The following is a 13,100-nucleotide window of genomic DNA, read 5'->3' on the forward strand; positions in this document are numbered from 1 at the left end:
AGTTATTTTAGTGCAGACCAAAGTTATAGACTGACAACCAACATAACCACCCTCAGGGTCATCCTGCTAGAACTGATCAATTGTATTTCCTCTGAAAGTTAACTCAATAGAATAAGATTCAAAAAAATCTTGAATATGTCGTGACTGTAATCCTTTCAGGTGAGGGTGGTGCTGATGAAGACAGAAGGCATGTGCAGCATTGCCTTCAAGGACAGACACACGCAGGAATTGACACTGGCGGCCGGCTCTTCCGTGGTGGTGCCTTACACCATCGTGCCGCTGGTGGTGGGGAAGCTTCCTCTGGAGGTGATGGTGGTCGGCAGAGACATGACGGGAGGAGACCGTATCCAGAAGTCTCTACGGGTCGTGGTGAGTCGCTCTTGATGATGAAGATGTCATGGCAGTATAATCAGGCTGGGGAGCGGTAAAGTTTCAGTCTGAGTCAGCTGCTGAAAAGTGTGTTGTCTTCCTTCATGTAGCATGTAGCAGGTACTTTAATTTATAGGCAGTGTGCAAACACAAATGATCTGAAGTCAAATTCAACTAAAATATAATATGCTTTAACTCTAACTTTTTTGTAAACCTGAACAGATGGATGGAGTGCAGAAGACTGAAGTTTTTAGTGCTGTGTTGAACCCGTCTGCTGAGGGAGGTAAGACGATCTCAGTGATGTGTTGTTTTCCTATTAGCTCCTGTCAACAGCATATTCATATGCCACATTTATAGGATTTCATATGTAAGTCATGTCCTCCAATCAGAGTTGACCTGAAGCGACTGCAAGTAAGGCGCAAGACACCAAGCGGTTCAGTTGGTCTCTTGATTATTCATAGGTTTGTTTTGGTAAAGTTAGGTGCACTTACAGGCCGGCGAATTCCTATTTATATCATGGATTTAAAGGGTCAGGGTGCGAACTCACCCAGACAATTGTTGGTGGCACAGTTGCTTTCTTCTGCCTCAATATAGCATCATGCCAACAATGCGTATATAGACAACTCCCACTGGGTAGGAGTCGCAGGGTAGCTCACGACACGTGATATGCGGCCCACGATAACAACAATATAACCATACAGTGATTCTGTGATAATTGATATATTGCAAGACAATCATATAATGATGCATCACAACATCTGATTAACGTCATCTTCGGCCAATCATTTCCTTTCACGTAACCCTCACTCACATCATCAAGCGCCACCGCGAGGAGTCATGAAGTAGTTATGTGTTAAAATCACAGGGAAACCTGTTTAGAGCGCCATATATACATGTATTGCACAAGATATTGCCGTATGGATATTTTTTCCCAGCCCTAACAGATAGGCACAAGTACACAATGTGGGCGTTGGGCATGAAGATGACAACTGTGTTAGTCAGAAACTGGCAATGACATCTGCCCAGGGCCAGCATGTCATCAATCGTTTAGTTGTTACCTCTTTGTTCTAAACCCCGGACACTTAAAGCTCCAGTGTAGTGATTGTTGGGTCTGACCAGGTGTTGATAATATGTTTTGTTTTTTGTTATTATCAAGAAATGTACCATCTGAGTTTTTGGAAGATATCTATGAAGTGTAACTTTGTTGCTCTGTTTCTCTCAGGAAATCAGACTGTTCGTGTTGGCAAGGTCAAACTGGAGTCAGTTGTGCCGAATTCTGTGCCGGAGACATTCATCAATGTCAGAGGTCAGTCAGTGACAGAGCGGCGATAAGTGAACCAAGAAGAGTGGACTGATTCCTGATTCCTCCTCTCCTTTTCATTCCAGGGAATGTGTTAGCAGACAGCATCGATAACTCCATCAGTGAGGACTCTCTGGCCTCTCTGATTCGGATGCCCGGCGGCTGTGTGGAGCAGAACTTGGCAACCATCACTCTGCCACTCATCGCCACCCTCTACCTGGACCGAACAAATGGCTGGGAGAGTGTAGGGGTGCAGCGCAAGGCTGAGGCTCTCCGATACATTAGGAGAGGTGAGAGAGAAGGAAGGAAGGATAGGTGGATGGCTGGAGTGATGGATGGATCAATGGGTGGAGGGATAGAAGGATCAATAAATGGGTGGATGGATGGATGGATGTAGGAGTTTTGGCTAGATAGGTGGATGGATCAATTGGTAGTGCGATGGATGGATGGATGGATGGAAAGTAGAATACATTGATGGATGAAGTGTTGGCTACATGGGTGAATGTGTAAGAGATGGATGACCTCAAATACTGTTAGATGGATGAATGGATGGATGGAAGGATCAATGGGTGGAGGGATAATAGATGTTTTTGGGTATATAGGTAGATGGATCAATAGGTAGTGCCATGGATGATGGAGGAAATGGTAAGTAGAATGCATTAAGCGATACAGTGTTGGCTACATGAGTTGATGTGTAAGAGATGGATGAGAGGTAATACTGTCCACTTCAAAACATTGGAGTCGGCTGGAGTGATGGACGGATCGATAGGAGGAGGGATGAATGGATGGATCAATGGGTGGATGGATGATAGATGACTTTCAGCTAGATAGTTAGATAGATCAATTGGTAGTGCGATGGATGGATGATAGAAAGGCGAAGTTTTGGCTAGAGAGGTGGATGGATCAATGGGTTAGCAGGTAGTGCGATGGATTCATGGATGGATCGATGGATGAGAATGTTTGCTACAGAGGTGGATGGATCACTACGTAGTAGTAGAAGTGATGGATGGATGGATGGATGGATGGATGGATGGATGATGAGAGAGTTGGCTTCATAGGTTGATGGATTCATGGATCCATTAGTAGTTGGATGGATGTGTGTATAATGGATGGAGGATTGACTACATAGATTGACCAATCAATTGATCAGTGGATGGATGGATGTACAATGGGATATATATTTGGCTGCATGGATAGTAGATAATGGCTATTTGGATATGCTGATGTGTGAATGGATGCTGATCATGATGGCTGTAGCTTTGATCAACGGATGGATGACTAGTTTGCAAGATGGATTGATGATGGATGGATGAAGTCATTCATTATTCTTATTCATTTAAATTTTTTCATTATGAGTAAGTTAAGATGTCTTTACGCTTCAGAGCACATCTTCCAATTCTTCTATTCTGTTTTTTCTTGTCAGGCTACGAGAACCAGCTAGCATACAGAAAAAGTGATGGCTCCTACCCCCCCTACAGGAGGGAAGGGGCAAGCACATGGTAATGGCAACATTTTATATTTCACTACAGATAGGCTACAATAAGGCTATGTGGATTTTGATGCTACTTCACTTTCTAAGGAAAGTGCATGAGATATTACATTTTATACTGTTAAATAGTGAAGAAAATCAACTCCATTGTCAGTTATCTCTTGTTATTTAATCTGTTAGATAAGAAGTATAAGTTAGACGTCAATACTGATCACACTCCCCCTGAATGTCAGGATCACGGCGTACGTGGTCAAAGTTTTCTCCATGGCTCACTCTATCGTTGGCATCAACGAGAAGCAAGTGTGTGAGCCTCTGCTCTACCTGGTGAAGAACAAACACCGGCCCCTGAAAGGGAACTTTGTTGAGGACAATCCGGTTTACAGCACCACCATGACTGTGAGACACGCACACACTTAAAAACACACCACGATTATAGATGAAGTTATGTTTTCCTCCCTTTGGCCGTCTTTCTTGATCCCTTTTCTGTTTACTTTAGTAAATGCACTTCCTGCTGATTAAACAAACAGTCCAACACTAACTGTATGTAGGTACTGTACTGGCTGATGACTCAATAAGTACCCTAGTACTCATTGTTAAATAACATATACGGATAAACTTAAAGTCAGATCACACTTGTTATAATTGAGGCAGTTTTTGATGTTTATTCTGTGTTTATCTTTCCTTTCTCGGTATAACTGACATTGTGGTATATCCTTTTTCCAGAGAAAACTAAAACATAAACAGTAATTGTTATTTCCTCATAATTAATGAGCTTTTTTCTACAGCATTAAAAGAACACAATTTTACAGGAAGAAATAATGTCTGGAAGAAAAATTTACAGGCTCAGGCCTGGTGTTTTGAGTCAAATGTTGTACAGCATTTTAAATAATTAGAAATGTATAAAAAGAAAAAGAAAATCTGATATAAAGAAATAGGAATGAACTGGGTTTATTTATCCTCTTGCCTGTCTGTCTCCAGGGCGGCGTTCGTGGCGACGACCCAGAAATAACCCTGACAGCTTTCGTCCTCATAGCGCTGGCTGAGGCCAAGCAGGCTGGGATCCGCTGCACTGATCCAAATTTTAACACCGAGGTAAGCCAGTCAAGACATTATCTGCCGGGGTTGTTTCTTTTAAGCTATTACATTTCATGTTTTATTAACTGTTTCTGTAAATGACTTATGAATGGGAAATAATTAGTAGTTGTACATTAAACTATTGTGTGTCATATCTGTGTGCTGTATAGGTAGCTATCCGTAAGACGGCTGACTACCTGAGGAAAGCGCTGGTGAAGTTGGGGAGGAGACCGTACACTGTGGCCATCACCTCCTACGCTCTGGCTCTGCTGGGGAAGGCTGAGCCCTATAACCCAACACACGCTTTACTCAGAGCATCTGAAGGTATTATCAGTTTAATTTGTACAGTCTAGAGATGCAAAAACATCAAGTCACTCTGTGTTACTTAAAGAACTGCCTATTAATTTTATCCTTTCAATGCAGGCGTTCACTGCAGTAAACAGATATTTAGAGGCCATTTTTAGCCATTTAAGTTGCTGTATTATGCCCAAAATATTGTTTACATTTGTATTTGATTGTTATATGTGTATATGTTTTGTGTTGTACCCCTTTCTTCTGTCACTGATAATACATCTGTCCACTTCAGTAGATGTTCTGCACCAAAGGGTTTATTCTGCATCTTGGCCTTTATTTAGATCCCAGGTTACTTTGTATGTTTTAGTTAAAATTAAGAAATATTTTACAACAGTTACAAGTTACAAACAGTTACAAACAGTTATATTGAAATAAATAAATATAAAGTATTTTATATTGAATGATTTTGTCTTCAATAAGCTGGAAAGCACTGTGACTCACAGCAGAAACATCTCCTTCCTATATTAGGAAATAGGATATAGAAAATAACAGAAATTCAGAATAGATAATTATATGGCGAGTTAATGATGGTTTATATGTCTTATTAACTAACACAGGAGCTTTCTTCCACGCTCTCTCCTCCAGGGGGCCACTGGCCCGACAGACACAACCCCTTGTTCTCGCTGGAGGCGACCGGCTACGCTCTGCTCACTCTGGTCAAGCTGGGGCGGATGCAGGAAGCAGCGGCGCCGTTTAAATGGCTGAACAGCCAGCGGAGGAGAGGAGGAGGCTTCGGCTCCACTCAGGTAGTGGCGAGGGGAAGCTGAGCTGTTATTTGCAAACTCCAAAAGCTTCTTTTCGGTCTTTTTAAGTCGATTCACCTGTTCGAGGCTCTGATTTGTGTGTACTGCCTCATGCTGATCATCTGAGAGGTCATGGCAAAGTAGGTCAATTATGAACGAGTGAAGGATACGAGCATGGACTTTCATTCTCAATCTTTGGGAGCAGTATGCATTTATAGTTGTGGTCCATATTATAGCAAATATAATAAGTGATAATACTAGTCTCATAACCGAACATTAAACATGTTTATGATGCTATAACCAACACTTATCACAACTTGTAAGGGCCTTAATATCTCTAAACCAATGCTTATTACAGGGACCTTTTCAGCATTGTGTTTCGGCTCAAGATATATATTTCACCTAAGACGAGTTTCACCAAAATGTTTCACGTTTTGGCTGAATTTAATGAATAAACTACCTGAAAATCAAGTTAAAAATACAATAAATCCTAATTACCATAAAGCTTTATAGACCTTTGGTTTGCAGCATCACCAAAAATGAGTACAGCTAGAGATAGCTGTCTGTGTTTGTACACACTGTGTAACATAACATCCAACAGCTGATGATTGTCCTCTTCTTATTGTATGTAGCCTCATATTGCCTAACACGAGGGCCTTTGAGGCTGCCTGCATACCTGATGAATGATACGAATGATTGTTTTAACAAAGTTTTCACTCTCATTATATTCCCTTATATGATGGGTAGTTTTTTGAGATTGTATCTGAAAGTAAATCATCTCAAGAAATCGTAAGGACTTTATGTGGTCACATCATGGTAACCTGCCTCTTTCGTTGGTGCCTGAACTTTGACACAGAAACAGTATCTACATTTGTGCAGCGTTGCTTGTGATAACACAAAAACGCACTGAGACCATTCCTGCACACAAACTGTAATCATAAAATGTAGGAAGCAGATGTTACCTTAAAGTGGAAACTGCTCAGTGACAGCTGTGTTTTCCTCTCCCAGTCCACCATGGTGGTGCTGCAGGCGCTGTCAGAGTACCTGATCAACAAGCCTCCTCCTGATGACCTCACTTTGGATGTGGATGTCAGGATGACAGGACGCCGGGAGATCCGCTACCATTTCAACCCCAGGACTGTTTATGCCGCTCGCTCCTCCAGGGTGAGAGACATGAATGTTAAAGTAGCGATGATAAGTAGGAGTCACATTGCGTGCATCATGATGTATTTTATCTGATGTGTAGTACCTTGGCACGGCTCACAGTTGAGTTCAGATGTATTTTACTAACATCTATCTTCGCCTCTGATGCGTTTGTTCTGTAGTTGCCTAGTGATCTTGATTTGGAAGTGGAAGCCAGAGGGAATGGACAGGGAATACTGGAGGTATGATCGTACTATAGTGAGCAACTTTTTAATTTAAGTAAAGTCAGCAGATTTTATTTGACCATTATTTGAATGTCTTTTTGTGGCTGACGTGTTCCTCGTCTGTGGTTTTGCCTCAAGGTCGTGACTTATTACAACCAGCTGCATGAGGTGGATGAGAAAATGCCCTGCCAGCACTTTGAGCTCAACGTCACTATTGAAGAATCAAGCGGTACATTTTCCACACCCTCTAATCAACACACAGTGTTTTACATGTTGCTCTCTGTCCTCTTAGGTCAGTGGTTCTCAAACTTTTTCTGTCATGCCCCCCTTTGGAGAAAGAAACATTTCCAGGACCCCCGCCCCAAGAAAATAGTCACAAATGGGTCAAGTTTAACTTTTATTGAAAGAAAGTCAAGATCGTGACCATTCTTTTCACTTTTCTCTGAGTAATTTACTGTGCAAAAAAACCCAATTTCAACTGCTCCATCAGACTTTTTCAAAGAGAAATATAATAACAATAAAGTTCAATCTGTGCTAAGAAAAACAACTAACTGCAGCTGCCAGACTTTTCAGACATATAACACAGACAGGTCTCTCTTCATCTCCGACCATATTCGCTGTAAATCGTAGAGCAAGACAAGCGTCGTAATTTTTTCTTGACTTCTTGGATTTTGGCGGTTGGTCAGCGTTAACGTCGGCTGACGTCTTCTTGTTGGTATCTGACGCGTCAGCTGTTTTTGTTTTCGCCCCTGTGATATATTTGTCCATTGGCAATGCTAGACTTTTTCTCTGTGTGTGTCTGAATGTGAAATCTGTCAAGGAAATCACCAGGGCAACGCGTTTGTGTACTGTGCCACCCGAAAATGAGTCCGGGTCAAAACATAGTTCCGTCTGCTACATTTTCCAAACGAAGATAAAAAACACACAGGAATGGTGATGCGCCCCCCATTGTCATGCCGCCGTGCCCCCCAGGGGGGGTAAGCCCAGCAGTTTGGGAATCACTGTCTTAGGTCAAGTTAAGTTGGTCTGTAATTGTAAACCTAAAACACTTTCCATGACAGGAGCAAATCAAAGCAGAAAACAGTTTCTAAGATGATGATTTGTGTGTTATAAAAAAGATTCACCCCCCGTACAGTTATCCTGCACAATAAAATTAGCTATTTATAACAAAATTGTTTTTTGTACCAGGCTATAAACATGTTTATTTCTGATGTAAAATGGGCATTTTCCCACCTGCTGTAATGTTATTTCTTGTTTTCTGGAGCCTCAAGTGGCCACTCGAGGAACTGCAGTTTTTTGCAATTGTGCTTTGGGTTCATTTTTCAACACCTGAGGTTGCCGGTCGCTCAGGACCCACCACCACCTCCTTAATGACAAATCGCAACCCACATTTCTGAAATTTTTTAACCATTTATTTTATGAAAAATGGTGCAGTTTGGACCTGGACATCACAAAACACAACAATATAATAGTCGAGCAAAATGACCAGCAAGTGGCCGTGCATAAGAGGAAAATATTCCCTCTACAATTTGTTCAATTAGCAACCCTTTTTGAACAATATGAATTCAATTAAAAAGTCCATGATAAATGCAACGACATTAGGGCTCATCGAGTTTCAAGAATGTACCTGTAGCTGGGATTAACCAATCAGAGAATACAGAGAGTGTGAATAAACTACGCTATGACTGCACGCACCTCATAGGAAACCCATGTCCTTCAAAATAAAAGCGCAGCACAGACTTTTTGCCACAACTTTGCCCACTTTAGGGTCCCGACCCACCAGTTGGGAACCACTGATATAGACCATGCATTATACATTAGATCCATTATGACATACAAAACAATGCAATATGTAAAATGTACACATTCAAAAAGTGCATTTTAAGACAAATATTTTTCAACATTTCACAAAGAAAAAACATCAAATATATTAAATGTATTTCTATAAAGTATTGCCCTAAATAAATAATAACATGCTGTGTATTTAAGTCACCAGTATAAGCAACCCTTTACGTTGAATACTGTTTGTTTCTGTCCTATAACAGAAAAGCCTCCAGCTGATGTAGAAAAATCCTACCAGATCACCATTAAAGTGAGGTGAGTTATTATAAACATCTGGTTGTACATAATACAGATGATAACAATATATATGTTCAACTCTATTAAAAAAGAAGACTGAATTTCAGCTGAAATCCTCTCAGGTTAAAGCTTCATTTGTCAGCGTTGGTCTCTCTCCTCCTCCCCCCACAGGGCTTTAGGACCCAGGGATGTCAGGATGGTGGTTCTGGACATAAGTTTACCGACTGGCTTCACTCCGGAAAACTCCGACCTGGAGATGGTAATCTGCTTTAAATTAAAGTATCTGAAATGATAGAGCAGTAGAGATTATTGGGTTCAGCCTGCTAATGTAGAGTACATGTCCATTTGTTGGACAATCATAGAAAATGAGATCCCAACCATGAAGCTTTTCTTTAAAAGGATTTAAATGGTTTATAATAGGTTTATTGATAGGGTTGTACACACATGATTGATTCCTATTTTGTTTCAAACATCTAACCATAAAAAAAACAAACTATACAAAAATCCTAATTGCAAACTACATGTTTAAAAGGAGTAGCATCAATGTATTTATTTCAACCTTTTGGTAACTTAGCTTCCTCTACTCATCTAACCACAGTCAGCATGTCTAATTATACACCATTTATTATCCTTTTAAGGGAAGTCTTTGTGTCATGAATGGATTTAAAAATGTTAAATCATGTTTGACAACATTTGAAAACCAATGATTTTGCTTTTATTTTGGAAAAATAATGTGTATTAAGTCGAAAACCCCTTCGGATAGAAGCTTACAAGAGTTGAGCTCCATCGTTATTATAAAGAGTGGTAGCTAAGATGAAATTGGTCTTTAATTCTGTATGTGTATGTGTGTCCAGCTGTCCAACTCAGTGGACCGTTACATCAGCAACTTCCAGATTGTGGATAACCTGAGTGACAGAGGCTCTCTGATCATCCACGTGTTCAAGGTAAAATACTTCAGAGAAATTCAAGGTTGTCCTTCCATGAAAACTCGTCTACCTTTTTTATATCTGTTCATACCCCAAGAAGCAGGTTTAATTAAATATTAGCATACTCCTTTTAGTAAAGCGCAGAGCAAGTCTTTTTAATTACATGCATGGATTATTAATCAAACTTCTTCTCTGTTGCACTAAATGATCCTCCCCTGTCCTCCTCTCAGGTGTCTCACAAAGAGCCAGAGATTCTGATCTTCAGGCTTCAGCAGAGCTTCAAAGTGGGCCTCCTGCAGCCCTCCTCAGTTACCGTCTACGAGTACTACAACCCTGGTAGGAGAACACATCCTGGCTGTCACAGCTCACTGCACATTACAGCAGGGCTTAAGAGAATTCTTCTTCTATACATATTTACTCCATGTTGAATTTGAATACAACAATGGCATATCTTTTTCCTCTAAGCCGGGTAAGATCTTCTTCAGACTACATCATTATGACACAATAAATAAATAGTTGACCAGGCCCTGTTCACACCTGGTATTAACATGCGTCTTGAGTGACAGCTCTACGTACAGGTGTAAAAGCACCCTATGACAAATTAGAGACACATTGAGATCTGATCATTTGGGCTAAACTCGAAGATATGTACTGGGATGAATTGAAGGACGTGGGCGACATTGAAGGACCGCCTATATTCTGTATCCAAGGCAATGATGATAAGTGACTGCCTGACTTCTCCTTTTGGTGTCTTTGGTTTTATTATTTCCCATGTCGTTCCTGCATTTGGAAACATAGTTTACACATTGGAGCAAGCCTGGTTATGATTTACTTTGACAGTGCATTGAATTATTTTTTGCTATATATATTTTTTTCGTAAAAATTCACGCAACTGTGGAGTAAAAAATAGGCTTTATTGTGAGAGAAAGTTTCTATATCTCGCAGACAGCCTCTCTACACTCACTTGCTCCCTCTCTTTCTTCCAACATGAGCGATTTCTCTCTCACTCTCTCTCTGCTGCGATAGAGATAAAGATATGTCTATACGTTAAGGAAAATGATGAATGAAAAGTCTTATGCCAGGTGTGTACAGCTATACTCAGAGCTGCCGGCTTTGGATTGGATCGCCCATGACGCAAACAAATAAGATTTTGCCTTACCACACCCATTGATAAAGTAGTCCTCTGTGTCCTCTATATTTATTGTTATTGCAGTGTTAGAAAATACTGTACCTTTCAGTATGATGGTGGATGGTGTTGTATCTCTGCTCTGTCTTTGTCACAGATCATCGCTGCAGCCGTACTTACACTCCACAGGAGGACAAGGAGGAGCTCACACAGATCTGCAGGGACAACGTCTGCCGCTGCACGCAGGGTAAAGTATACATGTGTCTGCAACCCTGCATTAGATGCTGTCTGTTATTTTCAATTAACTTGATATTTGCGTATAATCCCCAGGTGATTGCTGCGTCTCCAAATCCGACAGTGAGAACTTTCCCAAAGAAGACAGAGAGACTTTTGCGTGCAAGTCTTTACATCACGGTACGATGCGCTGTCACACACTCGCACAGGCACACATGCACTGAGAGAGAACGATCCATTCTCTCTGAACCACGAACATCCCCAGCAAATTTCAATGGGTCATGAATGCAGACCTTTTTAAAAACATACAAAAATTACACATTCTTTTTGTTTTAGTCTTCCAGGTGAAGGTGCTGAGTGTCAGCCAGAGTTACTATGACAAATATGAGATGGAGATCACACAAGTTATCAAGCTGGGTGAGTCAGTCAGTGGTCTTTTGTGGCTGTCTGCTCTTTTTTTTGTCATCAAATAAAAAAAGTGTACAGGGGAATACTACTAAGAAAGTCCGCTATGGCCTCAGATGAAGAGTTTCAAAACAAATAGCACTGTTACTTCCTTTTATGTCATCAGAGTGTCCCTTATCGATCTATGCATACAAAGCAAATGCAACTATATCATCTGAATCTCCTCCTATCATCCAGGTTTGGAGGCTGGAGTTGAAGTGGGCCAGAGGAGGTTTTTCATGTCTCATGGAGGCTGCAGGGACGATCTGAAACTGAAGCAGGGCTCCCAGTACCTCATCATCGGCCCCAAAGAGGACCAGTGGAACATTGACAATGAAACCAACAAGTAAGGGGAGCAAGAACAAATATATATATACCTGTAACAAAACTTTTCATGTGTATAAGCTAACATAATACAAATAGTGGGTTTCCCATTGTAAACCATTGCATGTTCTTGTGCTTTAAAAGCCTTATATCTTGTAGAAACCTAAATGATTTACTGGTGTTTTAGCAGCCATGCTGCATGAAACTGGGGTTTGAGAAAACTTGTGAAGCTGCAGTAAAAGATGCATCATCGCCATTTTCGACGCACTGTGCACAAACACAGCCTTATGACCTGTTTACATACAAAAACTATCTTTCCTGTCTTTTTTTCTGTCTGTTAGATACATCTACATGTTAGGAAAGGACACCTGGGTGGAGCGCTGGCCTTCGCCCGCAGAATGCTCCAGCAACCCCACCATGCAGGCTAAATGCAAGAGCCTGGATGATACTGCATATGAACTGTCTGTCAACGCCTGCAGGGTGTAGAGGTACCACGTTGTAACAAGGATGGCAAAGAACTGCACGCACAAAGAGTCATTGATCATTTTAGCCCATCATGTGCAAATAGGACAATAAAGGTTTATTTTTTAACTGTGATTAAAAAGATAAGAAAGAGTTGGAACTAAATGACGCTGACAGACAAAAGTAGCTTTTATAGAATGGTTTAAAAAAATAAAAAGACAAGTAATGAAGCTGTTACAATGGCTTCTTAAAGCTATAAATTAAACATATTGTTAATAAAAAAATGTGTGATTAATTCAACATATTAAATAAAAGAACCAATCTTCATAATCCTTACAGACTTTTTATACCTATTAATACCGCCAGATGGTAAAATGATCATTCTTATTACTTCATTTATTACAGCAGTAAACATTTTGTTATGAGTTAATGGTCTGATAAATTCTTATAAATTACGTTTACAATAAAGGGCTTTAAGCTGTTGACACATTGTTGAGAGCAAACTTATGCTGCCCAGAAATAAAGACCTCTGTCTTCTGTTATGTTGAAGTTTTATATACAAATTTCTTTCAAAGATGTGTGGTTGTCTTAACGATGTATTCTCAGATGTTCTGTGCTAAGAGTTATACAGTATCAAACCAGTGATGGGCTTGAAATAAAACAAATGATTTCATGAAAATACAAGACTGAAGATTCCCTTTGTGTTCAGCAGGTTCGGTTGTTTGTGCTGTACAATGCAGCTGAAAAACCAAGCCCGCTGGCTACTGACTTCTGGTTTTCAGAGGAAAAAAAATATTCATGAATTCTAC

General features: G+C 40.5%; 1 protein-coding gene across 1 annotated transcript in view; it reads left to right on the forward strand.

Annotated features, from left to right (window-relative positions):
- Nucleotides 1-12,315, forward strand: part of LOC138595052 (venom factor-like) — a 30,318-nt gene extending 18,003 nt beyond the window's left edge. The window contains exons 21-41 of the mRNA XM_069666371.1: nt 160-369; nt 592-652; nt 1,592-1,675; nt 1,756-1,959; nt 3,093-3,168; nt 3,392-3,554; nt 4,137-4,250; nt 4,403-4,556; nt 5,172-5,332; nt 6,338-6,493; nt 6,655-6,714; nt 6,835-6,925; nt 8,742-8,793; nt 8,947-9,034; nt 9,630-9,719; nt 9,932-10,037; nt 10,985-11,074; nt 11,158-11,241; nt 11,398-11,478; nt 11,704-11,851; nt 12,171-12,315. Of these exons, the coding sequence (XP_069522472.1) occupies nt 160-369; nt 592-652; nt 1,592-1,675; nt 1,756-1,959; nt 3,093-3,168; nt 3,392-3,554; nt 4,137-4,250; nt 4,403-4,556; nt 5,172-5,332; nt 6,338-6,493; nt 6,655-6,714; nt 6,835-6,925; nt 8,742-8,793; nt 8,947-9,034; nt 9,630-9,719; nt 9,932-10,037; nt 10,985-11,074; nt 11,158-11,241; nt 11,398-11,478; nt 11,704-11,851; nt 12,171-12,315 (2,418 nt within the window). The remainder of the gene's footprint in view (nt 1-159; nt 370-591; nt 653-1,591; nt 1,676-1,755; nt 1,960-3,092; nt 3,169-3,391; nt 3,555-4,136; nt 4,251-4,402; nt 4,557-5,171; nt 5,333-6,337; nt 6,494-6,654; nt 6,715-6,834; nt 6,926-8,741; nt 8,794-8,946; nt 9,035-9,629; nt 9,720-9,931; nt 10,038-10,984; nt 11,075-11,157; nt 11,242-11,397; nt 11,479-11,703; nt 11,852-12,170) is intronic.
- Nucleotides 12,316-13,100: the final 785 nt, after the last annotated feature.

This window comes from Semicossyphus pulcher, unplaced genomic scaffold, assembly GCF_022749685.1.
Source record: "Semicossyphus pulcher isolate SPU_LCO1_2020_fin unplaced genomic scaffold, fSemPul1.0.p SCAF_17, whole genome shotgun sequence".
NCBI lineage: Eukaryota > Metazoa > Chordata > Actinopteri > Labriformes > Labridae > Semicossyphus > Semicossyphus pulcher.